The 26,048-nt window shown below is 39.1% G+C and overlaps 1 protein-coding gene across 2 annotated transcripts; it reads left to right on the top strand.

The window, feature by feature from the left end:
* Nucleotides 1-96: 96 nt before the first annotated feature.
* Nucleotides 97-23,593, top strand: vps39 (VPS39 subunit of HOPS complex). 2 transcript variants are annotated; one of them, XM_084914814.1, is made up of 24 exons: nt 97-645; nt 842-907; nt 1,026-1,090; nt 1,209-1,251; nt 1,401-1,495; nt 3,187-3,285; nt 3,394-3,486; nt 4,003-4,186; nt 6,453-6,573; nt 7,192-7,312; nt 7,561-7,687; nt 8,071-8,213; nt 8,346-8,486; nt 9,718-9,859; nt 11,292-11,378; nt 12,239-12,312; nt 12,391-12,607; nt 13,586-13,714; nt 13,831-13,933; nt 14,782-14,827; nt 15,337-15,486; nt 19,116-19,250; nt 21,078-21,169; nt 21,549-23,593. In XM_084914814.1, exons 1-24 carry the CDS (start codon nt 573-575, stop codon nt 21,628-21,630), a joined length of 2,628 nt encoding a protein of 875 aa, XP_084770940.1. In that variant the 5' UTR covers nt 97-572; the 3' UTR covers nt 21,631-23,593. The 2 variants fall into 2 exon arrangements, with proteins under 2 accessions (XP_084770940.1, XP_084770939.1); XM_084914813.1 differs by having other exon boundaries at nt 7,558-7,687.
* Nucleotides 23,594-26,048: the final 2,455 nt, after the last annotated feature.

The following is a 26,048-nucleotide window of genomic DNA, read 5'->3' as shown; positions in this document are numbered from 1 at the left end:
CTTTTCGTACGAAACCTCGCGAGAGTGTAAAATAACCGTTCAACTTTCCGTTTAATGCAAGCCACTGCGCCTTTAATGCGTTCCTCGTGAGCTCACGTACTTCAGTCACGTGCCTGTCAAACCCCAGCAGCTCGCGCAGCCGTGTTCAAAACAACTAAGGAAGTAACAAGAAGCTACATAGCTAACGAAAACTAATTGCTGTGGTTTATATAGCGTTTGTGGTTAAACGTTTTAGGTTAATTGCAGTTGCGCAGTTGTTAACTTACAGTCTTCGCTCAGATTTCAGTTGCAGTGAGAGGGAGCCGATAGTTGCTCACTTCTTAGCTAAAAGGTTAACGATCAGCTGTTGTTTTGGTCAGGGAGGAAGGTGGCTAACAAGCCAAACTGCATTGCATTACCTAATCAGTTCTCCGTATTGGCCATTCCAAAAAAGCAAAACTGAACTGTGTTAGTTTATGGCGACATGTAAAGCTGTACCCCCGGACAGACTTATCAGCGATTAGGCGTCAGTCCCGTGTGGGATTGATATATCAGAGGGGTCTGTGAGATTGAATTAGCAGCGTCGCTTCAAGATGCACGACGCATATGAGCCTGTACCTATTCTGGAAAAGCTTCCTCTTCAGATTGACTGCCTTGCAGCCTGGGGTGAGTTGTTGACACTTTGGTCCCACGGCTACTCTTTAATTTTGTGACACTGAACTAGTACCCCTGTTTATCGAACTGCAGTCTTAAGTTGTCAAGAAATCACGAGTTGTTTCACCACTGAACACAGGTAACATCTCAGACTTATGTGAAAACGTTATGTCTGAAATTAACTGACCGCATCTTTTGTACCTTACAGAGGACTGGCTGCTTGTAGGAACAAAACCAGGCCATCTCCTTCTGTACCGAATAAAGAAGGATGCAGGTAAGGAGACCAAAGGGGATGTTATCCATTTGGAGGCCGGTTTACCTTTCTGTTGCACGCTTCAAATACCAATTTAAGTAATTCTAATGAACACATTTCTTTTTTTTTTTAATCTTAGGAGGCAACCGGTTTGAGGTCACACTGGAAAAATCCAACAAGAACTTCTCAAAGAAGATTCAGCAGGTATCTGACTTTTTAAGTCGCTTAACCGCAAATTTAGATCTTAATTAAAATTGTTCACCTCTGCTTGTTGACCAGCTTATGTGTGTTTATCTCTTTAACTGTGTTTTTTTTTCTCCAGCTTTATGTTGTCTCACAGTACAAAATTCTTGTCAGTCTCCTGGGTAAGTTTCTCTCAGCAATACATTTTTACACAGTTAAAATGTCATGTAAAGTAAAAATTGGGGGAACCTTGGGCTTGTAAAGGCTTCAAACTAATATCAGTTCTTCATTAACGTGACAACTAAACAAACCGATTTAAACATCCCCACAGAGAACAACATCCATGTCCATGACCTCCTGACCTTCCAGCAAATCACTGTGGTGTCCAAAGCCAAAGGAGCCACACTCTTTGCATGTGACTTGCAGGTCAGTAATAGACCCCTGTTTTGTGTAACTCAGCATGTGGTAAGAGAGGATAGATAAGACCTATCAGCTGTCAATTATCTCCCAGTGGTGACTTGTGGTATTGCAATTAAAAAAAACAAAAGTATTTTCCCTCACAGACTATAATTCTATAACAGAGGTAGACAGGGCTTCCAGCTTCAAACAGGATTAAGTTCTTCTCTTTTTATTATATTTTATAAGGTTTTTTTGTGTGTGATGTCTTAACTATGTGTACAATAGAGCAGCAGTCTCCTAGGGAAATGTAGGGGGCTAAAGCAGGATAAAGACTTAGAAGCTAGTCTTGAACTTTTTTTGGTCTTGCAGTCAAACAAGTTTCTGTTGATGTGAGCTGGTGGTTTCTTTTAGTTGGGTATCCAGTTCTCCTTCTAGTAGTGGTATTGTTTCTGCAGTCATATTCTTGCACACATTGCTTCCCATTACAAATGAAAGCAAAAACCGTTTTCACCTGAACAGTTGTGTACACTGCGAGACATACAGCTGCAAGTTTGTGAACCATTTAAGACAAAAGTGAACTAAATTCTAAGTTTGGAGTTATTTTGGCCGTGGAAATTTGAGTATAATGGCTTACAAGCAAAACCAAATCAAACTGAGCATGCCTAGACCATTCGTCTTACTTCTGACTGTTTTTAGTAGCCTTTCGAATGTGTTTTCACACAACTCACAAACTTTAGAGAAGCAAATCGAAGACCTAGGTAATTATAATCCTCTGGATTTCATTGTCCTTCATCAGATGGCATCAATACAGGAAGTAAATCTGAGGTTTACCATGGTGCTGCTTACTAACATGACATTTTCAATTTCTCTTTCAACACTTAACAATAGAAATAAAAAGCAATGTGATTGCTTAGTTCAACTCTGCGTCTGTCATCTGATTTAAGACAACAGTGGGTGTCTTGAAAACAGTAAAGTATCATACATATGGAGGAGTGACATAGGCTACGTTCACACTGCAGGAGAAAGCGCATCAAATCCGACTTTTTTTGACCCTATGCGATCCATATCCGATTATGGTATGACAGTGTGAACGGCACAAATCCGATATTTTCAAATCCGATCTGGGTCACTTTCGCATGTGGTACTGAATCCGATACATATCTGATGTTTTAGAAAGCGACTGCTGTTTGAACGGTCATGTCGCATTAAATCCGTCTTTTATGTCACTGACACAAGACAGAAGGATAATTATTAGGCCATATGTAAATAATAAAATAACTTTATAACTTAAAGCAAAATTGGGAAACGTAAAGTCAGAAACAAGTCTTTATATTAAGGGCCATCAGTCAAACAATACTGTGTGGTCTGGGTCTAAACAGAGCGCGTTGTGTGTGACGTCTTCTTTTGCGCATGCGGGCCGCTTTGAGGGTTCACACTAGAGCGCGTTTGCTGTCACATTTTATTTGTAGTATGAACAAGCAGACAAAAAATCGGATTTGATCAAAAATCGGAATTGAGAATCAAGACCTACAGTGTGAACGTAGCCAAAAACACAATTTGTATTTAATTGTGCTAAATATGTAAAAACCCTGAACATTTTCTTAGTTTTTTATACAGTAGCTGCAATATTTTGTCTTGTTTGTTCATCTGTGCTGGACATATATTTTGCCTCACATTTCCTCTCACGAATTGTATATTTTGTCTCCTTTTGTCCTCAGCAAACCAGCTCAGGGGAGGAACAGCTGAGAATGTGTGTTGCAGTGAAAAAGAAACTCCAGCTGTATTACTGGAAGGACAGAGAGTTTCATGAGCTGCAGGTAATGTATACTGGACATGTGACTCATTATAGTGTGATTCAAGTTTAACAGAATTTTCCAGCGCTTTGACACATTTAGCCATTTTAATGTTTTCCTTTCGTCTGTCAGGGGGACTTTGCTGCACCAGATATTCCAAAGTCAATGGCTTGGTGTGAAAACTCCATATGTGTTGGTTTCAAGAGAGACTATTACCTCATTCGGGTATGTGTTACAGAAAAGGGGTACAAGCAGCTTCTTTACTTTTCAACTTACTTGTATGTGCTTATAACTTATAATATTGATATTTCCAGCCACAATGTGTCTTTTTAAGTGTGGAAACACTCCTTGTCAAAAGAAAAGAAATATCCACAGAAACCTTTCTCATATTTCGCATCTTCCCTTTTCATCTCTATGCCCGATTTGCTGAGTAGAAGTTAAATTAATACCTGAAGGTGATGTTTTTACGCCACTTACTAGAAGCAGACAGTTATATAATGAGTTCCTGTCTTCTTTTTAATGGCTTGACTTTGTGTTTATTTTAAGACTTTTTCCTTTATGCTTCTCTCTTTTGTTTTATCAGCTACATCCAGAAAGTCTGTTAATAATATAGATGTCTCTCCCTAATAGTGTTTTATTGTCTATGTAAAGCACTTTATAACAGTCTCACACACTGCTAGGATATTATTACTTTATTCCGAATCTCACAGACTCATTCAAACTGCATTTGCTGTCAACTAGATGGATGGCCGTGGCTCCATAAAAGAGCTCTTCCCCACTGGGAAACAATTAGAACCTCTGGTTGCTCCACTGGCAGATGGGAAGGTGGCTGTTGGGCAGGATGACCTAACTGTGGTGCTTAATGAAGAGGGAGTGTGCACCCAGAAGTGTGCCCTGAACTGGACAGATATCCCTATAGCAATGGGTAAGAAAAAGACACAACAGCTGATACGCTGTCATTGTATTTTAAGCTTTATGTCTAATGTAATCAATCAGCTTGTGAAAAGAAAATATATTAAAAATTTGCTGTCATGTATCCAAGCATGTTAAAAGGGAAAGAAGGAGAGGAAAACCCACACACCACCTCAAGCCCAATCAAAGTCTTTATTTATCTATTTCTGACTCATAATGTCTTTGTTAGAGTGTATTTGTTCTTGATATCAATACAAACTGACAGGAAAGTTAAAAGGGCACAAAGCTATCTGCAAACAAGAGCCAAAAATCCTCCCTCAATTCTCTGTGTGGGTTCATCTTTTAGATATTATACAAAGGTGTTTTGCCAAAATGTGTAACCCTGGCAGTTGTTTTACCCAAGTGAAAAACAACTGTGTTCACCTTTTGTTTTTTTTCCCTTCTTGGGCACTTTCATTTCACAGATTATATACAATAAAACCTCAGAAAAATCCAGCGATTTACAGAAACTAAACTCATGCATTTCAATAACTGTTGTTTCCTTAAGTGTATGAATTCCTGAGGGAGAGCATCGATTGTTTTCTTCGTGGACATTGTTAATGTTAGCAATCAAATTTATAGAAAACAAACTCTCCTTCCAAAACCCCAGAGCTTCACAGGCAAGAAAGGAAAACCTCAGCAGACCAAATAAAGAAACCACAGCACTAAATAGTTTATTTTCTCGAGGTGACATTTAGCTTTTTTGTTTTGCTCATAAATTCTACAAAACAGTTGGCTTTAAAAAAATATATGGAATGAAAGATTATAGTTGGTGCTGGATCAGTTGACCCTAAAGCATCCATTAGTAATGCTGCTCTACACTGAGGCTTGTTCTCTCACCTCTTTTCACTCCCCAGGTGTTTATATACCACTGCTGCGCGTCATTAGATTTTTGTCTTCCCTCTCCTACAGTCTGTGTTTTTTGTCTTGTGTCCCTATCCTTCTTCTTTTATCTTTCCCCCTCACCCAGCCAGTCCACTCCCTGAGGCTGGTACTGCTGGTAGGAGATTTCTTCCTATTAAAGGGGAGTTTTTTCTTTCTGCTGTCACTGAGTCCCTGTAGGGTCTTCTTTCTACTACTCTAGGGTCTCTACTTAATGCTGTAAAGTGATTTCAGGTGACTATTGTTGTGATAAGTGCTATATAAATGCATTCTTGTAGAATTCTTTTAGCAAAAGTGTGACCATAATCTGAGAATACTCTCTTTCCTAGTTGTTACATTTTAGGTAAGTCTTTCAGTTCTTGTCTTAATAATGGAGAGCTTAATTAATGAACTTGGTAATGGCAGCATCTGTGTGAAGTTTTCAGAATGTCCATATATATTTTTATATAAATGAGCCTGGTAAAGAAGTGTATGATAATAATAATGACAATGACAATGATGATAATAATGATGATGATGTAAATAGTAATAGTCTATTCTCTTGTTGCCACAGTGACTGGGCAGGTTTGTTCAGCAGTTTACAGATCAGTATTTAGACCTGTTGTCTTCCCTTCCTCCCTCGCTGTCTGAGCTGTGATGCTGTTTTCCACATGTCAGAACACAAAACTCAGTCTTAGATCAGCTTTTTTTTATCCTGTGACTAAGACACCGTAGGTCTGAGGAACTTTGTGACAGAAGAGATGCAGATAAGCTTGTGCATTGTTTTGAAGGGCCTTTTTTTTTCTGTGCTCACTGGCACGTGGAAAGAAACATTATGAAGGGGAAATGAAGCCTCCAAGCAGTGGTTTCATGCAGTTTGCAATTTCCTCATTTTGAATTAGTCATGATAGTGGCGTTGGCAAGCAGCAATAGAGGCTGAGGAATGGTCAGTTTAGAATATTTCTAACAGAGTGTCCTAACTGCTCAACCAGAAGAGAAGGCCTGGGCTTTTTGCTGTGAGTGTCTTTCATCCCATATCCAACCACAGGCTTGACTTGATTGCAGTCTGGTTAGATTCCTTCCTGTATAGCCCTGAGGACCAGAAATCTCATCACAAATGTGGCCCCCTGCTTTCAGTATAGATATATTATAGATCTTATGTGAAGGTCTTTTCACCTTTTATCAGATATTCCCTCTATATGCCTTTAAACATCATGGTAACTACTGCTTTCTTATTATGAGTTTACAGGTGTCGCCAAACACGATTTGGTCATACTACAAGCAAAATGCTATAAATAATGCTATCTTGCCAAAGATTGGTAACATTTTGGTTGATCTGAATATTTATTTATGTTTTTTTTTTTTTTTAATGTTCCCAGAGCACCAGCCTCCCTACATCATAGCAGTTCTTCCTCGGTATGTGGAGATACGGACCTTTGAGCCAAGGCTGCTGGTGCAGAGTGTGGAGCTGCAGAGACCACGCTTCATCACCTCAACAGGGTGAGGCAGGCTGACCTCTGAAGTTTACTTTTGCGTGGAAGTCTGATCATTTACATCATGATCTGTTGCATTGTCACACCTTGGATTTGTGTTTTTTGCAGTGTAAAAATCTGGAGAATGGAGTGGAAACACTGAGTTGTATATTTCCATGCAATCGTACACTAGCTAATTGCTTTGTTGTGTTTTAACCTTTCAAGTGTAGTGTCATCCATGCTTTTAAGCCTGACAGTTCTTCTGTTATGATGTATTTTATTTGGGTATACCAAACAACAAAGTCAACAAAATGTTTCATTATAAGGCAAAAGATCTTGTGAAGAGGCTCTTTCTGGAAACAGAAACGGCAAATATTTACTGGTGCAGTATTGTGTAAAAGACTGCAGTGGTATTTGGGCACTTTTGGTAGGTTTGATCATGAATGCTGGCCTTTCCTGATGCTTTCACACTGGCTGCCTTGTATGACATCATTTAACTAACATCCTCGCTTTCATCGGTTCTCCTGGTTTCCATTTCCCATGATAACGATGCCGATAATGGTGGTCCATCCTTTGAAAGAAAAACACTTTTGCTTCAGGCTTTTGTCTCTAATCTTGTTTTCTCCTCTTATCTTATCTTTTACAGGCCAAATATCGTGTATGTTGCCAGCAACCACTTTGTGTGGCGCCTGGTGCCCGTGTCAATAGCCACTCAGATCCGGCAGCTTCTACAGGACAAACAGTTTGAGCTTGCTCTTCAGCTGGCGGTGAGCAGCAAAACCACTCACATTACTATTAAAGCCCATTATTACATTCCTGAGGATTCAATTTGTGCTTTAGCTCGAAGCATGGGACATTAAAATCACTTATCTTGATTAGGAGCAGCAAGCCGAAACAGTAAAAATGGAGTTTGGAGTTACCTTATTTAGCAATCTGGCTATCCAGAGACTTATCTGGGACTTTTTACTGTAGCGTGATGAATTCGTTGACTTTCTTTTTTTTTTCCTGCCAGAAGATGAAGGATGACTCGGATGGTGATAAGAAGCAGCAGATACATCACATCCAGAATTTATATGCCTTCAATCTGTTTTGCCAGAAGAGATTTGATGACTCCATGCAGGTGTTTGCCAAACTCGGCACAGGTAGGACTTCTGCCAATCCGCAGGGACACCTTTCCTTTTGTTTTCTGACAAACAGCTCAGCAACATGCGCCTATAGCTGAGACGTCTTGAAAATATTTTGTCCACTCGGATGAAGGCATCTGAATTTTCCCAGTATGTTCTTTTCCTCCTCCTGTTGCTTACTGTGCATATTGATGGAAGAATTTTATACACATGACCACTGCATGTTATTACTTCACTTGTGCCTGTATGGGAGTTTATTATCGTGTGATTCTTGCTCTAATGGGCTTTTAATTTCAGTTTTCACAACATTGTGTTATAAACATGTTAGTCAAAATATAGTTTCCTTTAATCAATCTAGAAGAAGGTAAAAGTTTTAACTGTTATCCTCCTTTGCTCGGCAGATCCCACACACGTGATTGGACTTTATCCAGACTTGCTCCCAGGTGATTACCGGAAACAACTGCACTACCCCAACCCTCTGCCTGCTCTGTCTGGGGCAGAGCTGGAAAAGGCGCATCTCGCTCTTATTGATTACCTCACACAGGTAGGTGTGTGTTTGTGTGTCAGAGAAAAGTGGAAAATTTCATAGACGTTCGATAAGATTTTTGCTTTAAGGAGGTTTGGTCACTTTTTCTTTTAAACAAACCCTGATTTTTATTTTTTTCTGTCCTCAAAGAAACGGAGCCACCTTGTGAAACAGCTGAATGACTCTGACCCTTCTACGACGTCTCCTCTCATGGAGGGCACGCCTACCATCAAGAGCCGCAAAAAACTCCTGCAGATCATCGATACCACCTTGCTGAAATGTTACCTTCACGTAAGACATAATTAAGACTTTTAAGATAACCCTCTTGAGCAGTTTAGATTTCACATAAATTAAAGCCTGCGCACACAAAGCAGGGGTCCCTGGGCCCTCACGCCTCAGACTGTAGTTTAAGTTTAAAGAACAGCTTGCTATTGTCAGCAAGCCTACTCCGAATGTTTATACTTTGCGATACAAGTTATATCAGCTCTGACAAACTTGGCAGCTTTCACCATCCATTTACAGTAAAAGGAAGTGATCTCAAAAGTAAAATTTGTAACTGGTTTAGTCAGATAAGCAGACAAAACTCTTCAACAAGTGACAGGTGTATCATCTTCTTTATTAAGATGTTTTAAAAATGTAAACGTGAATGAAATTAATCAACAATTTTCCAGACACTCGCTTATGTTTCACCATATAAACAACAGCAAACAGACTATAAACCTATGTTGTAAAGATGATGCATTAGACATGACCAGGGCTATGTAATGTCACAAAATGATGCAAACAAATACAGGCGTTCTTTCACAAGCACAATATAGCTGCACATCTGATGGAATACAACGCAGGCAAAGCATAATAAAACATAAAGTCCTCTATAAGAAATCACAAACATGCTTACAGTCCCAAAACTCATCATTGAATTCTTTTGAATATCAGCAACATAAAATACTCGGTGCTTTCCAGAAACTGACAAAGAATGATGGCTCTACTATGAATGACAATGACCGTGAGTGCATGTGATTCACTTCCTGTTTCTCACTTGTAGAAACTGGCAGCAACATTAGGCAACTTGATATGTAGGCATAGGGGTGTGTGTTAAACAGTTAATGGGCAGGTTTAAAGCAACTTAAGACAAACTGGATCACAGTTCAAAGCAGTGTTAGTTTGACTGTCATTGAGGCGTGACAGCAGCAGCACTGTGGGTCCGGTGTTGACTGAGTGAAGTAGGTACCTGGGAAACCAAACAAAAATTTGAATTTATTATGCAAACTTAGTTTCAGTCCTCATCTATGGAGAAATGGTAACTTGTGTTGGAATGTGGGATAAGATGTATGTAAGCAAGTTTCTCTGCTTACTGCTTGGGCTTTGCAGTAGCAGCTTAACTGTCTGAATTTGCCTTAAAGTCCTCTGCAGCTAGTTTAATATGAGTGCGTGTTTGGGATGCCGGGAATACGTGCCAGATTGCTTAAATAATAAATAGCAACAGAAACGGTGATCTGCTTTTTATCCTCACCTCATCCAGACAAACGTGGCCCTTGTGTCCCCCCTCCTTCGTCTGGAGAACAATCATTGCCACATCGAGGAGAGCGAGTATGTCCTGAAGAAGGCTCACAAGTACAGCGAGCTCATTATTCTCTATGAAAAGAAGGGCCTGCACCAGAAAGGTAATTGTCAAGACTTTTAAATCCTAAAATCTCATAAATTTTCCATGTTAGAGGGGCTTTGTATTATTAGGGTACTTGTTTATTATCCTCTTCTGATAATGATAAATGAGATTGCTGTATTCATTATTGATGTAAGGTAAAATATTTAAAACATTTTTTCTTTTCACACACTGTGAAGATGACCAGTCTTACAAACAGAATATAAAGCATGGATCCTTTCAAGTGTATTTGCAGAAAAAAAGGTTTCTTTTGAATAACAACTTGAATTCCATTTGATTAAGTGTGATTTAGATCGTAATAATTCAAGTGAAATGGATAAGATTTATACACCTTCAGCTGTGTTTGACTCCTCTGGAAAACTGGCAGGTATCACGCTGTTGGGTTCAAGTGAGAGTTCAAAGTCAAGTCATTTCTCTCTCAAGCTTGTCGACTTGTTGGTTGACTTTCTCTTTTTAAAACTGGGAATAAGAGAGGATGGGTTTTGGGGTTTCCCCCCCCTTATTTTCCATATTTTTATAATCAAGAAACAAAGCTTGAACAATGGCTTGTTGTACACCAAACCTTAAGTGTTTGCCTTTAGCTGGTTGAAGTCCATCTTTGAGAGAATTCAAATTACTGTCAGTGTTTAATACATGCAAGTTAATTTTCTTTTTGTCTCTTTTGACACGATGCGTATGCACTTGTTTAAAATATAAGTGACACTGTGAAATATCTTCTGAATTGATGAGCTGCAGAGAACAGATATGTCAATCAGCTGAATAATGACTGCCATCACAGTTACAGTGATTTGTCAGTGTGGTTTATCTGTTGCAGACCTCAACTGAATGCATAATAATAAAATGCATTGAGACATCTGTTTCCAGCTTTGGATGATGTATTTGGAGTTCACTATATAAGTGGCAGCTCATTTGATCACAGATCTGCTCTGCTTTTGTCAGCGGTCTTGTCATTACCTCCCAAACACAAAAGCCGTTGTGAGCGTAACCATTTCAGTATGTTTAAGTTATAAGCTCGTAGCTGTATTCTGGTGTGGTTGCACAGATTATCTCAGAAGAGGTTTCCTGCATGAGGTCGACTGGGCATCCTTGTGAATCAGAGCTGCCTTAACGCTCTTTGTTTCTGCTGGCACTCTGTGGCTGTTCTCGCAGAGAATGCATCTGGTTTTAATTGGCCTGCTGCAGTTTGGACTTGTGATGTCATGCTGCTCAAGTCTGCCTCTCTCTGCGTCTGCCAATTCAAACCAGCTGTTCCAAAACACAGATTAACACTTTGCATATGCCTCGACCAATTTCTGTTGGTGGAGGACTTATGTAATGCAGAGCAGAGCAGACCACATCTTGCTACTTTCACTCAGGCAGACTTCACTTTTGTTCTAGTTCCTCTGTTATTCACCTCTCGTTACTTTTTTTCAAACCTGTTTACACTCTCGCAGCTCTGCAGGTGCTGCTCGACCAATCCACCAAGGCCAACTCTCCACTTAAGGGCCACGAGCGAACAGTGCAGTACCTCCAAAGACTGGGTAAGGATCAACAGCTGGCTCAAGCCTGTTAAATTTGTTGATGGGATTTTGGAAAATTCTCAGAGAAAACATTCATGTTGATTGATTATGGATGTTGGATATAACTGATCTGCAGAGATTTGCGTGTCTGAGTGTAATTACATGGGAGCGTTTAAAAAAAAAAAAAAAAAAAAAAATTATATTATTTTTCTTATTTCCTTTGTTTCGCTATGAAACTTTACATCTATATACCGTTTGCTTACTGGGTGTTCAACAGCTAAAATTGCTGTAGTACTTTTTGAATTCCTATGAGGTGAATAAGGTAATAATGACTAGAATGAGTCTCGCGTAGTGATAGATTAATAATGAAATGATTAAAATTCTTTCAGTAGTCTGTGTTTCAACTGTGCTTTAAGAATATCATTTGGCATTTGATTGTGTTTTTGTTTATTGTAAATGTTATTTTAAACTCAACAACAACCCTCTGAAACTGTGGACTCTTCCAGCTTCACTGGGACAGTTTTATTTGCTTCAATTAGCTGTGTTTAATTATTTAAACTATTTATTTATTTATTTATTGTAAAAAGTCCAAAACTGTTTTATTCAGTTATCATTAGTATTATTATTATTTTCCGTTTGCAACAAAATTCTAAATGCAGGACACAACAGTAAAACTCATTTGTTGTTTTGTGCAGTATTGAACTTGTTCAGTTGTATAAATGTATTCATGTTATTGCATTGGAGTCCAGTCAAACAATATGTTAATTTTCTTATAATTAATTATTCCCTGAGGTCGGAAATGTTTACAGGCTGATTAAAACCTAATGATTTGAGTTGTAAGTTAAGCCCACTTAGCCATCTTAAGACCTCTGTGCACACAGGAGCAGAGAATCTGGGTATAATCTTTGAGTTTTCTCCGTGGGTGCTGAAGACGTGTCCTGAAGATGGCCTGAAGGTGGGTACAACATTTACATGCATTGCCACGACTTCCTTTTTATTACCCAATGGAGTAAAAACCTGTCTTCCTGCTCAGATCTTTACAGAAGACCTGACAGAAGTGGAGTCGCTACCCAGAGACAAGGTGCTGCAGTTTCTAAAGGATGGTTTTAAGGAGCTCGCCATCCCATATTTAGAGCACATCATTTACGTGTGGGAAGAGCAGGGTCCCGAGTTTCACAATGTGCTAATCCAGCTCTACCTGGGCAGGGTTCAAGTCCTCATGAAGGAGTACCTCAAGTTGCTGCCTAAAGGTATGAGCAAGAATAAACTTGAGTACACGGAGTGTCTGGGCATGAAAAAGTTTTACAGTTAGCCTTTTTTTTTCCTGTTAGACTATGAAAATAAGTTACGTTGTTGGGCACATATCACATTGATAAATTATTAGTTAACATACACAGTAACCTCCTTTTGCTGTGGAGAAATGTGGAGGAGTGTAATTGTAGCATCAGAGTAGCAGGGTGATGTGACCTTGGAGCTTTGAAGGCTTTCTAGCAAACCTGCCCTTTAAAAGTGAACTCAACTTCAAAAAGACTTTATTTTTTAATTGTATTTTAGAATTTTTATTTGATTTCATTACCGCACTGCATATGGATTCACTCTGGCTCTTCTTGCAGAGAGTATTCTCTCACTGCTGTTGCAAATAAAGTCTGTGTCAGAACTGATTGTCAGGGTCCATCCATCTCTTACTCTTGAAACACCTTTTAATGCGCCTCCAAGCAGGAATGCTCGTTAATGTGCACTCTGTTTAAAAACAAAAACCAAACCCCCATAAAACTTAAAAACAGCTAATGAAATAAGAAAAACCCGATCCTTGGGCCAGCTATTGCTGCATTTCATGATAAACTGGAATGCAAGCACACACAGCCCTCAATATTAAAGAGTTTCTCTAGGCTTATTGTGATCGTTGGGTACAAGGCTGGGAATATATGTGGTTAAATATATTTTTACTTTGGGCACATGATAAATCATCTTGATATTTACCTTTTCTGAAATGTAATAATTCAGTTTATTTATTTCATTAATATAGTTATAATTTGTCAAAGAACAGTAAGACAAACCCTCATATTACTACTTCTACATCACAAGTGATCTAAAACCCCCCAAAATGGCAATAACCACTGTAGACAAATATGAAGAGCAACACCCATTCTTAAAAACGGAAATAGCTTTTTTCCACAGACTCACCCATTATCTGAACATCTCTGTAATAAAATGCTCTGTTATTGTAGGCACTTCAGCTGTTCCTGCAGGGAAAGAGAATGGTGAACTGGGAGAGTTCAGGAACAAGCTGTTGACTTTCCTGGATATTTCTACATGCTATGAACCTGCCAGACTCATCAGTGACTTCCCCTTTGATGGTAGGATGTTGCTTACACTGAGATGACAGGTTTTATCTACTGTTTGCTTGGGAAATACAAATAAAGACGTGAGTTTAACTATGCCATGATCCTTGACTTTTGTTTCCATGTTGAAGGCTTGCTGGAGGAACGGGCTCTGCTTCTGGGTCGTATGGGTAAACATGAGCAAGCGCTCTTCATCTATGTACACATCTTGAAAGACACCCACATGGCTGAAGAGTGAGTATTCCTGCACAACTGAAAAGTAACACCAATCAACAGCTAATATGACTGATGTTAAACTGTCAAAGTATTTCCTGACTCAGTCACGAACTTAGGTCATTTCCTGAAGTCATATTTACATGCATTTTGGATTCCATAGTGTAATTCAGTTTTGTTTATATAGCACCTAATCTCAACAATAGTCACTGTGAGGCACTTTACATCACAAGGTAAAGACCCCACAATAAGACAGAGAAACCCCAATAATCAAATAACCCCCTGTGAGCAAGCACTTGGGGACAGTGGGAAGTAAAAACTCACTTTTAACAGGAAGAAACTTCTGGCAGAACCAGGTTTGGGAAGGGGCGGGCATCTGCCACCACAAAGAACAAAAGGGCATACTGTGGAAGAGTCCGATTATTAATAACTAATGATTACATGAAAAGTGGTGTCTAACCACATAGTGAGTGAAAAAGAAACCCTCACTGATCCAGCCCCAACTATATGCTTTATCATATAGTTGGGGCCCTGACTATGAGTAGTGGTTTACATATTTGGCCCAACAAGTGAAGGGTTCTGGCCTGATCCCGAGAGGAGGCACAAACCCCTTCGGGGTTGCATGAGAAAGGGCATTCGGTGTTTAAAAACTTGCCAAATCAAATATGCGCCGCTACCTGAAGGGTGACGCCTTGTGAATAAGGGAGCAGCTGAAAGTAGCTCTATATTTAACAGCATTTTCTGCAAGGCAGGGGCAGTGTAATTACCTGCAGTGCTGTGTTTGTCCAATCAGTCAACATCATAGCACTAAAAAGAGCAATTTTATATCATCATGTATTTGCTAATGTTTTTCTGTGTGCTCTTTGCAGATACTGTCACGGACATTACAACAGTTCAGTGGAAGGAAATAAAGATGTAAGTAGTGTTTAGTGTAATTCTAGGTTGTTGGGGTTTTTTTTTTTGGGGGGGGGGGGTTACCTCTTTTGAGTTTGTTGTGTCCTCCTGGATTTTATTAAAGTTATGTTTATTTTTTTATGACCACATTTTTCAGTTTGTATGCTTTGCTGCCTTCTGATAAGCACATTTGTGTCCACAGAACATGCTATACAACTATAATGAATTATTTATGCTGCAAGGAGCATTGCCAGCTTTACAAAAAATTTAAAAAAAAAAATTTCTTCCTCACTTAACTAGAAATGACAGCTGACATGACAGCATGTTGTTGGCCTGTTTGTCTGCCTGTCCTGTTCTCTTGAATGCCTCTTTAAATTTATGAATGTTTGGCAGAAATGTTCACTTGGACTCGAGGATGAAGTGCTTTAAGCGTTAGTAGTCAAACCTCATGAGACAGGTTTTTGGCCATAACTTAAGGTGCTAGTTTGTCAATTAAGCACATTAATAACAGCTGTATTTCTGCTCTGTAGGTTTATCTTTCTCTGCTGCGAATGTACCTGTCACCTCCTGACGTCCACTGCCTGGGGCCAATTAAGATGGAGCTATCTGAGCCTCAGGCCAACCTCCAGGCAGCCCTGCAGGTCCTGGAGCTGCACCACAGCAAGCTCAACACCACCAAGGTACACAGTGATTGCATAAGCAGGGTATTTCTCACCAGAGTGACTCACTGCTGCCTAGTCTCTGGTAGCGATTCTGTTATTTCTTTGTATAGTATGGAATGTTTAACAGCATCAAGTCAGATCAGGCTCTGTTAGTGTCTAGTGAGGCCAGTTAGAGTATACTGACGGTAATTGAGTTTGAATTTTATGAGTCCCCTGACATAAAATAACTCCACTTTGCTTAACAGTAACTCATAAACCCTCAAACATCTCACTCAATCAATTAAAGTATTTTCTAACTTAATCCAGGACAGAGTCGGCCTGTTTAGGCTGGATTAAAATTAGGTTAAAAAAACAAAACAGCTTTAACAGTGACACGCACTCAGTAACTTACAAAAAATTAATAATCTGACATTTATTTAAAAAAAGAAAAAAAGAAAGAAAGCAGCCACTGAACAGAATGCAGATTCTTTAAAGATTTAGTTTGTTTATAGCACAAAATGAAAGCCGCTCGCACTGCTGGGGGTAATCAAGCTGCTGTCTTTTGACAGAAGGATTCAGCAAAGCAGAAAAACATGTCCAACAGAGTGCTGGTCTCCCCTGAGAGGCATCTGTGGTGAAGTTTTTAAAACTTACTTTGTGTAACTTGTTAAAAGTCCTGCACCCAAAACCAAAATAGCAAGAAGTTAATTAAATAAAAGATGTTACACTGAAAAGTGGCTCGTAACCCATTTTGCTTGTCAAAATATCATTTCACAATCCCCCACTCACTCCCTCCAAATGCTGTGAAGAAAATATCTCTTGAAGACTACTTTATAAAGTCGTTTTTCTGTTTTTAACACCGCCGTAGTCGCCGTGTCAACTGATTTGGTTCATAAACTCTCATCCAGCCAAATTTTCATTGGTTTGACTGTTGATGGTGTAGAAGAGTGCTACATCAATAGCTGTATTCTTGAGTTAATCAGTTTTTTTTTTTTTTTTGGCCAGAGGGGGAAAAAGATTACCTGTTAAAGTTTCCACACCTTTAAATTCACCCACCCTAATTGATTATGTCAAATTGGGTGACACAGTTAAGGTCATTATTGTTAAAAATAAAACTAAGGGTAATTTAGGTTTAGGTAACTGAAATGAAGGCATTAGAACATCAAAAATGTAAACTGAATACTAAAAACTTAACAAAAAAATAAATATATAGAGGAAATATCTTCACTTAGTCTTTGTCACCCTGGTCTAATCTTAATTCAGAAGACATATAAGCTGGTGTGGGTAATGTATTCACCTTACATGTGAAAGATCCTTTTTTTTTTTTTTTTTTTTCAGTCCTAGGAGACACAAATCCAGCCTTGGGGGTTCACAAGCTAGTGTACTCATAATTCCAGTTCCAAGCCTAGATAAATGCATCAGAAAGGGCATGAAGTGTAAAATCTGTGTCAAGTCAAACATGGATCCATCCGCTGTGGTGAGCGCCCTTGGGAAATAAAGGAGCAGCCGAGAGTACCTACTTTGTGTTGCAATACCTTTTATAAAACCTCTCAAATCTTGCCAAAAAATATCTTACATGACTATGAAGATGATACTATAGATATTTGAGTTGCGGTTCTTCTCATAGGGGTAGAACATACTTCCAAAGATTTTATGCTGGATACCCTTGAGCATCCGTGCAAGCTTTTCTGTTTAACCAGACCTACAAGTGCACTAACTTGTGACTGCCTATGCCTGGGTTACTGGTAAGCTCTATTATAGTCATTTCTGCTGTGAATAGCAATTTTTTTTTTAAAAAAGATTTGTACTTTATTAAGACTGATAGTGGTTTTATATGACTTCAGTCAAAACATTTTTTTGACTGCAGCTCTAGTTTTTGTTTTTTCTGAACAATCCAGCTAACAGTTACACAAAAAAACTCTTTATGTCTTAGCATGAAGGAGAGCAGGCGTGGCTTTTCAGAGACCTCTTTGTCTCTGTTAAAGTTTAAACACATAAATCAAGAATGTTTGTCTGTTCTGGGTTATGTTCTTGTTGTAAAATGCGCTCCAACAGCCTCTGTTCTGTCTGTGACTTAATGAACATGTGACTCTTTGAGAAAGGCACTGCTGATTTCAGATCACAGATATGTTTAATTATCAGACCAGAGCACTTCATCCCATCTTTCTGTGCTGCACACCCTCATCGGCTTTACTGGCACCCTGCTTTCATTTCCCATGGATTTTCTCCCAGAGTCTGCCTTGCCGTGACAAGATGACAGAAAACTTTATGCAAAACATCTGATGTGGTTTTTTTGTTTTGTTTTTTTTAATGTCACTTTTTCATTTTTTCACTCGCATGCTTGCTATTTAAAATAGGTTTCATTGTACTCCAACAAAATGAAAATGAACAGTTTTAGTGAATAAGAAATCAGCAAGATAATTCTACTTAATGAATGAATGGTCCTATAGATATGGCCTTTGCGATATGGCTCTTCCAGGAAATATTAAGGGTGGCACGAAGCATGCAGTTTTGGTTTTGATCCAATTTCTTGCTCAGCAGTTTGTTCAAGGGCAACTGTAGAGACTCACTGAGCAGGATCACATCAACACACGACTTAAACACTCTGGCTAACCTTTACTCAGAGCCTTTCACATCTTGGCAAGATGCTCCCGCATTTGATGGTAGATCTGTCCTTGGTGAGTAGAATAAAGCAGTCGGCCGGTGCATTGATATTAGTTTGAGATTTCAAGGTGGACACTGGTTCCCTGGGCAGCACTTTTGACTTCATGTAGGAAATCATGTGCATCTTCAATCTTGGCTTCAGGAAAGCAGATGTCAATTGCAAAATTGAAGTCCAGAAGAACCACAGCCAGATGCTAGGAGCTTGGTCTTCCCCTCAGTGAGACATCAGTGCAGTTGACCACCTTACGATGCACAAGGCAGAAAGATCTATAGAAACACTTTAAACACAAAAAATGTAATTGCTAGTAGCATCATTGATGGGTAATTGATTAGCGTAAAGACTTTGCTGTATTTCAAAATGTGCATATTATTTAAGGTTATTGCACGTCTCTGTTTAATAAAAAAAATACAGTTGAATCTAAATCCAGCTCTGTTTTTCAGAAGAAAATGCTCGCTCTGTGCTCTATGCTAGCTGTTTGGGTTTAACGAGGTAATTTGTACTAAGTTTATTACATTATATGAAGCAGGAGGACAGAAAAAAAAACTAGAGCTTGATTGTGTTTAGTTTTTCTAAACGGTCACGTAAAAGCACGCAGGAGATGTAATTTAGTTGCTGTGGAAGAGCAGGGGAGGAGGGGAAGATGCAGTTCGAAGTTTGGAGGATATCATGTAACACAAAGTGGGACAGCAAATTAGTTTTTCCCATAGAAGTGATTTGATTTGCCGTTATGACTTTGAAATGATGAACAAGTATGTAATAAAAAAGTCTAATGGATTTGAAAATGACTATTACACGTCACTATCATTGCTGCTTTTGAAATTTGTTACCCCAAAACATGAAAATTACCAGAACTGCTGTTTATAAAAAAATATACTTTTAAAGTCTGTGTTTGCCATTTAGTAATCCACAGAGGTCCCTTATGCCTTTGAAACCTTTTTAAATAGCAAGGTGTGGTCAGTAGTGTTTACCAAGCTGGTGTTTTGTTTTTCTTTTCTTTACTCAGGCCATCAATTTGCTCCCAGCAAACACTCAGATCCGTGAGATCCGGGTTTTCCTGGAGAGCGTCCTGGAGGAGAAGGCTCAGATGAAGCGCTGCAACCAGGTGCTGAAAAGTCTGCTACAAGCCGAATTCCTGAGGGTGAGTCCTGGAGAGCGGGTTCACATAATGACTTCTGAATTTTAATACTTGATATATGCTAGCAAGGAATTTAGGCCTCTGCCCTCTTCCTTAAAAGATTTTTTACTTTAGGCTGACATCTGAGAAAGAGTCCAGACATGTTCAACAACGCCTGAGCGAAGCAGAGGTGTGCATGTCTGAGAGTTGACAGCTGATGTTTTAGAGGGGTACAGTTTCACTTGGGAGAAAATATTTTAAATATGAAATTTATTAGCGCTGTTATGAGAAACAGATGTTTGTTTTCCTTCAATGGCTTATTAAGAATTATTAAGAAATAAAGAAGTTAGCGGTACACCACCAGGCCAGTGACACAAACAGGAATGTTCAGTGAGCTTATTTCACCTGAAATGAAGCCCCCCCTTCTACCCCCACTAAAACTGCAAGTTAATATTTTGACCTGGTACAGTGCTCCTGCATTACCCCCATCTTTAATTAGATTGTTTTCCTACTTTTTTTGTTCCCAGATCTCTCAGAATATTTAGAAATTAGTTAAAGAATTTTTTTAATAAATTGTAATATCAATAACACGGTGGACAGTCAAAGTTTGCAACAGTTAATGGCTAAAAAGGACATTTTTCTAACTTCTCAAATGTGTTTTCCAGTTTGATTTACGTCATTCTTTTCTTAGAGTAGTTATAATATTGCATTTCTTTTTATTGCTTTTATTGTGTTTGCTGTGCTTCATTAGAAAATCACCTTATGAAAGTAGGATTAATTTCAGTAGCAGTAGACTGGCCATGGGTTGCATGTCTGTAGTTAACTAGATGAGCCACATTTGCATAACGTTTATCTTCTGTTGGTGGCCAGTTTTTAAAAAGACACCGCAAAGTTAAATAAGGAAAAAAATCAATTTTTTAAAAATCGTTTCCTTTTAATCAGTCAAACTAAAACTATGATGTTGTCAGATCTCTGCAAATACAAAATAATTACTTTTAGAATTACTGTTATTATAATCAACAGTAGTTTTGCTTGATTAGCAGACCCAAACAGCTTGTTTCCACATTAAACTTAACAAATTAATTTAAAACCATATCTGTGCGCTTTCTCTCAGTGGCAGGGCAGATGGTCGCATTAGCAGTGAAACAATACCTGCTACAAAAGATGAGCTTAAAGGGTCACAGCTGACATCAGTTTGCAAGCTAATTAGCTTCACATTAAACAGCTTGCACACATATGTCCAGATGTCAATTTAGTGCCCTTAAATGCTGGCCTGTTTCAACCGTTCAATATTGCTGTAGTAATGGAAACTGTGGGCAGTGAGTGCAAATGCAGTGCAACATATTTGTTTACTTTTCCTAATGTATATATTTCTTTAAGACATTTTTGTCTCATTGCGATACAAAAAAAGTACTAGGATGATTGCGTGAGTAATTAAACTGATATCTCAAATGAACAGCATAAATCTTTGTGCTACATATATATTTTTTTAATATTTACATTTCATATGCTCGTCTGTCATCTCCAGAGCTATTTGAGAATTAATCATGAGGTCCACATCTGACAGGTTGAGCTGAAGTGGTCTCCAATCCAGAGTGTTAAATAAACAGGAGCTGTAGAGACACTGGCAGAAATCGTCACTTCAAATCATGTCCACGATTTGATTTCTTGTGCGTTATTTCTTCAAAGCAGGAGAGTCCACACTCCATCCGTCACGCTATATATTTGAATATTTGTGCTGAAATAGTGGACGACAGAGCATTCGAGATGGAGGTTTTGTACCTTTATAATCAAATGACTGTGCTGGAGAAAAGACGATTTAATGTCTGTGTTCCTGTCATTTGATTTCAGGTTCAAGAGGAGCGGATTTTCCACCAGCAGGTTAAATGTGTTATTACAGAAGAGAAAATCTGCAGAGTCTGCAAGAAGAAAATAGGAAATAGGTAGGACTGTCCTGTTCAGATTTAGCATGCTGTTGTTTTATATTTACTTGGTTTTCAAATTTGATCTTTGTTTCATTGATTTTGGGTTTTCTTCTCCATTCTTTTGCTGAAAATTTGAGTATATGACAAATATTTGAATCTTAAAACTGAAAAGTGGGATGATTTGTTTGCTCTATAGACACATTAACTCTCACTGATGTGGGGTTATGCATTCTTATATGCACGTTTATTAATTTAGTTGTATTTTCTTATGAGACTTAAGCTGCTGTTAATACCACATACACATAGTTTACTCCTTCAGCTTTCATTTAATGCTTGTTTATGTGCTTGTAACAATCAGTAGGAAAGCATTCACGCATCTGCTTATTTCCTCTTTCAGTGCATTTGCCAGGTATCCCAATGGCGTGGTGGTGCATTACTTCTGCTGCAAAGACCGCAACATTTGCCCCGCTGAACAGTAACATCTCCACAGTAGAAATAATAAATTGCCCTCCTTTCTTCGACTCCTTGGACATCTGTGAACTAGAAATACACGTGGTAGTTGGAAGTGCTTAGAATGGGACGCTTTTGTCCAAAGCACGTCAGAGGATTTTTCTTGCAGATTCTTTTTAACCTGAGTTGACCTCCCGTTGTCATGCTCAAACCACAGAGCAGAACGGGAGCCGAAGTCGACTTTCTCTCTCTGTGCATGAAGTAGCAGTAGGAATGCCCAGGGTCGTTCAACAGGCGGGGAGAGAGAGGGAGTGAGGTAGACGTTGACATTTGAAAAGCATGTGTCGCTGTAACGCTAGAAGGGATTCACGGCTCCACGGTACACATTCCCTCTGAGGAAAACGGACACTATTGACAACTGTAACAACAGACGTTGTGCATGCACTCACCAGGAGATGATTACAAGCCTGGTTTACACAGTCTCCCTTCCCTCCTGTTGCGCTGCATCGGCCTCAAACACTGCTTCATATGCCATATAGACTCTGCAGGAGTACTGGTGAATGCCTTCTGCGACTCTGAAGATTGTCTCTCATGACTTGTCATTGCAAGTGATGGTACTTACTAAAACAGCTTTACAGCACATTTGTGTTTTTTGTGTTTTATTTGATCATCTGTTGCAGCTAACATATTTTCCTCGTTTGTTTTTTACAGTTTAAATATTATCGCTCTAAACTCACTCTCCACTGTTTTAATGTCTCGTTTGTCGTTGTTGTCGTCTTTGTCGTGGAATAATTTTTTTAATTTAAACTTTGCAATGTTTGAGGAGCACTCGCTCGGTTTCTCCCCTGGTTTGCTTCACCTATGAGCCACCGCATTGAAGCCACCTGCCTTATACGGTCTAGGCCTCCCTCGTGCCGCTGTGACCCATCAGGGCGTGATTGCAGTGCGTCCTGTGGGTTACAGGGCGCAGCCCCCATAGATCTTCCTGCTCAATCTGACTGGGATCTTTGGGAATTTGGGAACTAGGTCTATGCCATGTGCTCTTCCAAAGTTGTTTTTTTCCTGAAGAGGGAAACTGTTTCTGTCAGGGTGTGCCGTTGCCATGGAAGATGATCAATAACATGTGATGTGTAGCTTTGATGTTGTGGTTTATTTAGTTGGTTCAGTGACATAAATGTCTCTCCAACTATGTTAATAATATTTTTTTTCTAAAAAAAACTTTACAAAACAGTGTTTGTTTGGGTTTTTTTCCTTTGTCATACATGAAATTTAATATATTTGGGTTTATTAAAGGCTTTCTTTGCTGCTTTGAAGACTAATGGAATAACCGATGTAAATATTATTGATTTATGCCCTTTGCTGTGACCATGAGTCTCAGCTTAGCCACTGTAACTTTTTCTTTTACGTATAAGGCTGTTGCCCGGTTTGCTCTGAGGCAGATTAAAAGTGTTGTAACTTTGTCCTGTTTGTTCATGTTAACTCGGATCTTTGCTTTTTCATTGCAATAGTATCTTCAAATGACAAATTACTGTTCGCCTGGGAGGTATTTAATGAAAGCAATGCTCCCCCAGTTTATCATGAATAAAGTGAAAGCAATGAATGTATGTTTTGTTTTGTTTTGGGATTATTATTTTTTTTCTTGGTCCGTGTTGTCAGTGACACTGTTGTTTGGGTATCTGGATGACTGGAAGAAAAAAATAGATCTTTCTTGTAATTTGTAGCATTTTCTACATCCCTTCTTCCTTGAAATATCTCCTCTTCTTCTGCTTTTAGAGGTTTGCACACATTCTCTGCTAAGACTGTTTCACATTTTTGTTTTTTAAGTATTGTTTTGTGGAAATTATTGTTACCACTGAGTGTATACTGTATAAAGACTAAGAGGGTAGATGACATATTTCTCACTGAAGTTATTTGTTTCTGAAGAGCAACCCAGCAGGTGGGTGCAGTCTGTCTGTTTGGCTATAATCAGTAATAAACATGCATTTCCACTCATGTTTGTGCCTGTGTGACAGCAACTCTCAACACCTACACTGCACATATTCATTATGCAGGTGATGAATCTTTTTAGTGCTTGGATTTAGTTGATGCAGGAAGCCAAAACAGTATTGTCACTGTGGAAAATGTCATCAGACTCTTAAGTATAAATTATGTGTAGATGTGTGGGCTACAGCTACCGATAACTTACCAGGCAAAATGGGTTTATGATTGAATTTTTTTTACTTTTTATGTTTAACACCTACATTTTTACTCTGCATATTCAGAATTCTTGTGGCTAACACCCCTACTGAATAAATTGATTTGCCAGGCAGATTATTAGCTACAGCTGTTCAAATGTTTATTTGTTTTTAAACGCAAATCAGTCAGCAGTCAGGCGGCAACTCAGTGCATTTAGACATGCATTGCTGATAAGGATAACCTGCTGAAATTCAAACTTTAATTGCCGATTATTGTCAGACAAGCTGGTTTAAATATTTTAGAAACTTCCTGTCTAATGGGATTTTTCCACACAGTCACTTTTAGGGTTCACAGAGAAGGGTCTGAAAAATATTCAGTGAACTGCAGTTTTCTGAGTGAAAATCAGAGGTCAGAGGAGACTGCTTTGAGATTAAAGGAAGTCAACAGTAACTCAAATATCCACTTGTTGCAACCAAGGCATGCAGAAGAGCATCTCTGAATCTACAATATGAATAAACCAGATTGGCTACGGCACCAGAAGACCATACCAGGTCCTACACTTGTCACCTATGAACAGGAAATTGAAGCTGCCATCCTCATGGATTCACCAAAACGGACAATACAGGGTTGAATAAACTAATTGTCAATTTCTGCTGAAGTATTCAGATGGTTGTCAGAATCTGGCATAAACAACATGAAAGCGTGGATCCATCCAGCCTTGTATCAACAGTTCAGGCTGCTGGTTTTGGAATAGTGTGTATGCTGTATGTTTTTGGCACACTTGGGGCTTCTTAGTGCCAACTAAGCATTGTCCGTCTATGTGGCCACAGTGTAGTCTGACGGCTGCTTCCAGCAGGATAACACACCATGTCACACAGTTCAAATGATCTCAAACTGGTTTCTTGAACATGACAATGAGTACACAGTATACAAATGGCCTCCACAGTCACCACATCTCAATCCAAGAGAGCAGCTTCAGGAAATAATGATGTTCTGGAGCAACTGTGTGTTATTTTTTTTAAGCAAAATTCAGATTTTTCTTAAAATATTTGACTATTCAATTTGTTAACTCAGTAGCAGTTTTAACTGTTCACCTTTACTTTTTTTTATTCTGACATTTCCATTAGTTATAAACCAATTTAAGAAAAATCTTCTGTCAGAAATATAGATATACAGGTAACATGCAGACTGGATAATGAGCTCATCAGTTATTAGTTGTTGTTGTTGTTGTTGTTTAATTTACAGCACTTCCTCTTCCCGCTTTCACAAATAAAGAAAAGTAGCTCCTCTCCTTATCTGTTTGCGAACAGTCAGCCATCCACATCTCATCTGGAAGTCCTTTCCCAGATAAGCTCATTATCCTCAGAGCCGGGGCACCGGAGAATACTCACACTGTAACTTGTCCTGCTAATGGACTTCCTAAACTGAGCCAAGCCAGCTGGAGTAACAGAATCACAACAGCTCGACTGCTCAGCAACGCCGTAAGTCTCACACACTAACAGTGAAGTCTGCCAACTGCTTTCTACATCGGGGCCTTGGATGGATCCTGATGACTTCCTCGTCTGGGCAGGGAGACAGGATCCAGCTTGAGAACAGGGCCCAAACCAGCAGAATATGTTTGGCTGATAGAAACATCACTGGAGCATATGGAGAGCTCCGACATCATAGTACGAAGGTCCCCAGCGACTTTGAAAACAGCAGTGTCTGTGAGGCTGAGAGAAGCACTGAATAATTCAGTAATCTCCAAAATGTAGCTCTGTCTTTTTTTTTAAAGTGTGTCTTCTGCATCCAGCAGCACCGTATTGTCCCGTTTGCCCCTAATAATCTACTGTAAAAATGAAGAGCGCTTATAACACCAGCGCTGGGATGGTGTCATGTCTTGGAATGCTGCAGCAGCGTGGGAATGGAAAAGATGTTCCAGTTGGAAGCTGTGTGCCCAGTTTAAACCAGTCCACATCTGCTTTACTTTCTTCGCAGCTGGCACAGAGAAAATACCTCCTTGGTTTTTTTGGAAGATTTTAGGACCGTGGTGCACAGGCTTGTCTCAGATTTAAATATGTCAGTAACTTAATTGCTATTAAATTTTGCACAGCGTTTGTACGATATGATTGTTAGCTTTATCGTGTTTCAAATATGTGTTTAGTTGGGGTGTAGCTCACATAACCTTTAAGTAATACAGTCTAACAATGTCTGCACATCAGGTCAGTGTACTTTCCTGCTCACAAGTCTCCGTATCCTGGAGCTCCACCCGTCTGATGTGACTTGCATTAAA

This window comes from Perissodus microlepis, chromosome 19 (genome assembly GCF_051167445.1).
Source record: "Perissodus microlepis isolate ML-2025 ecotype Zambia chromosome 19, ASM5116744v1, whole genome shotgun sequence".
Taxonomy (NCBI): Eukaryota; Metazoa; Chordata; class Actinopteri; order Cichliformes; family Cichlidae; genus Perissodus; species Perissodus microlepis.
The sequence above is the reverse complement of the archived record's forward strand: the minus strand, read 5'-3'. Positions and strand labels throughout refer to the sequence as shown.

What these genes read in the sequence shown, in the direction of transcription:
- vps39 (XM_084914813.1), top strand. Translation starts at nt 573, where the DNA reads ATGCACGACGCATATGAGCCTGTACCTATTCTGGAAAAGCTTCCTCTT. An exon ending in GAGACTATTACCTCATTCGG is followed by an intron (nt 3,487 to 4,002) that starts GTATGTGTTACA and finishes GCTGTCAACTAG; the next exon opens with ATGGATGGCCGTGGCTCCAT. An exon ending in AAGAAGAAAATAGGAAATAG is followed by an intron (nt 21,170 to 21,548) that starts GTAGGACTGTCC and finishes TTCCTCTTTCAG; the next exon opens with TGCATTTGCCAGGTATCCCA.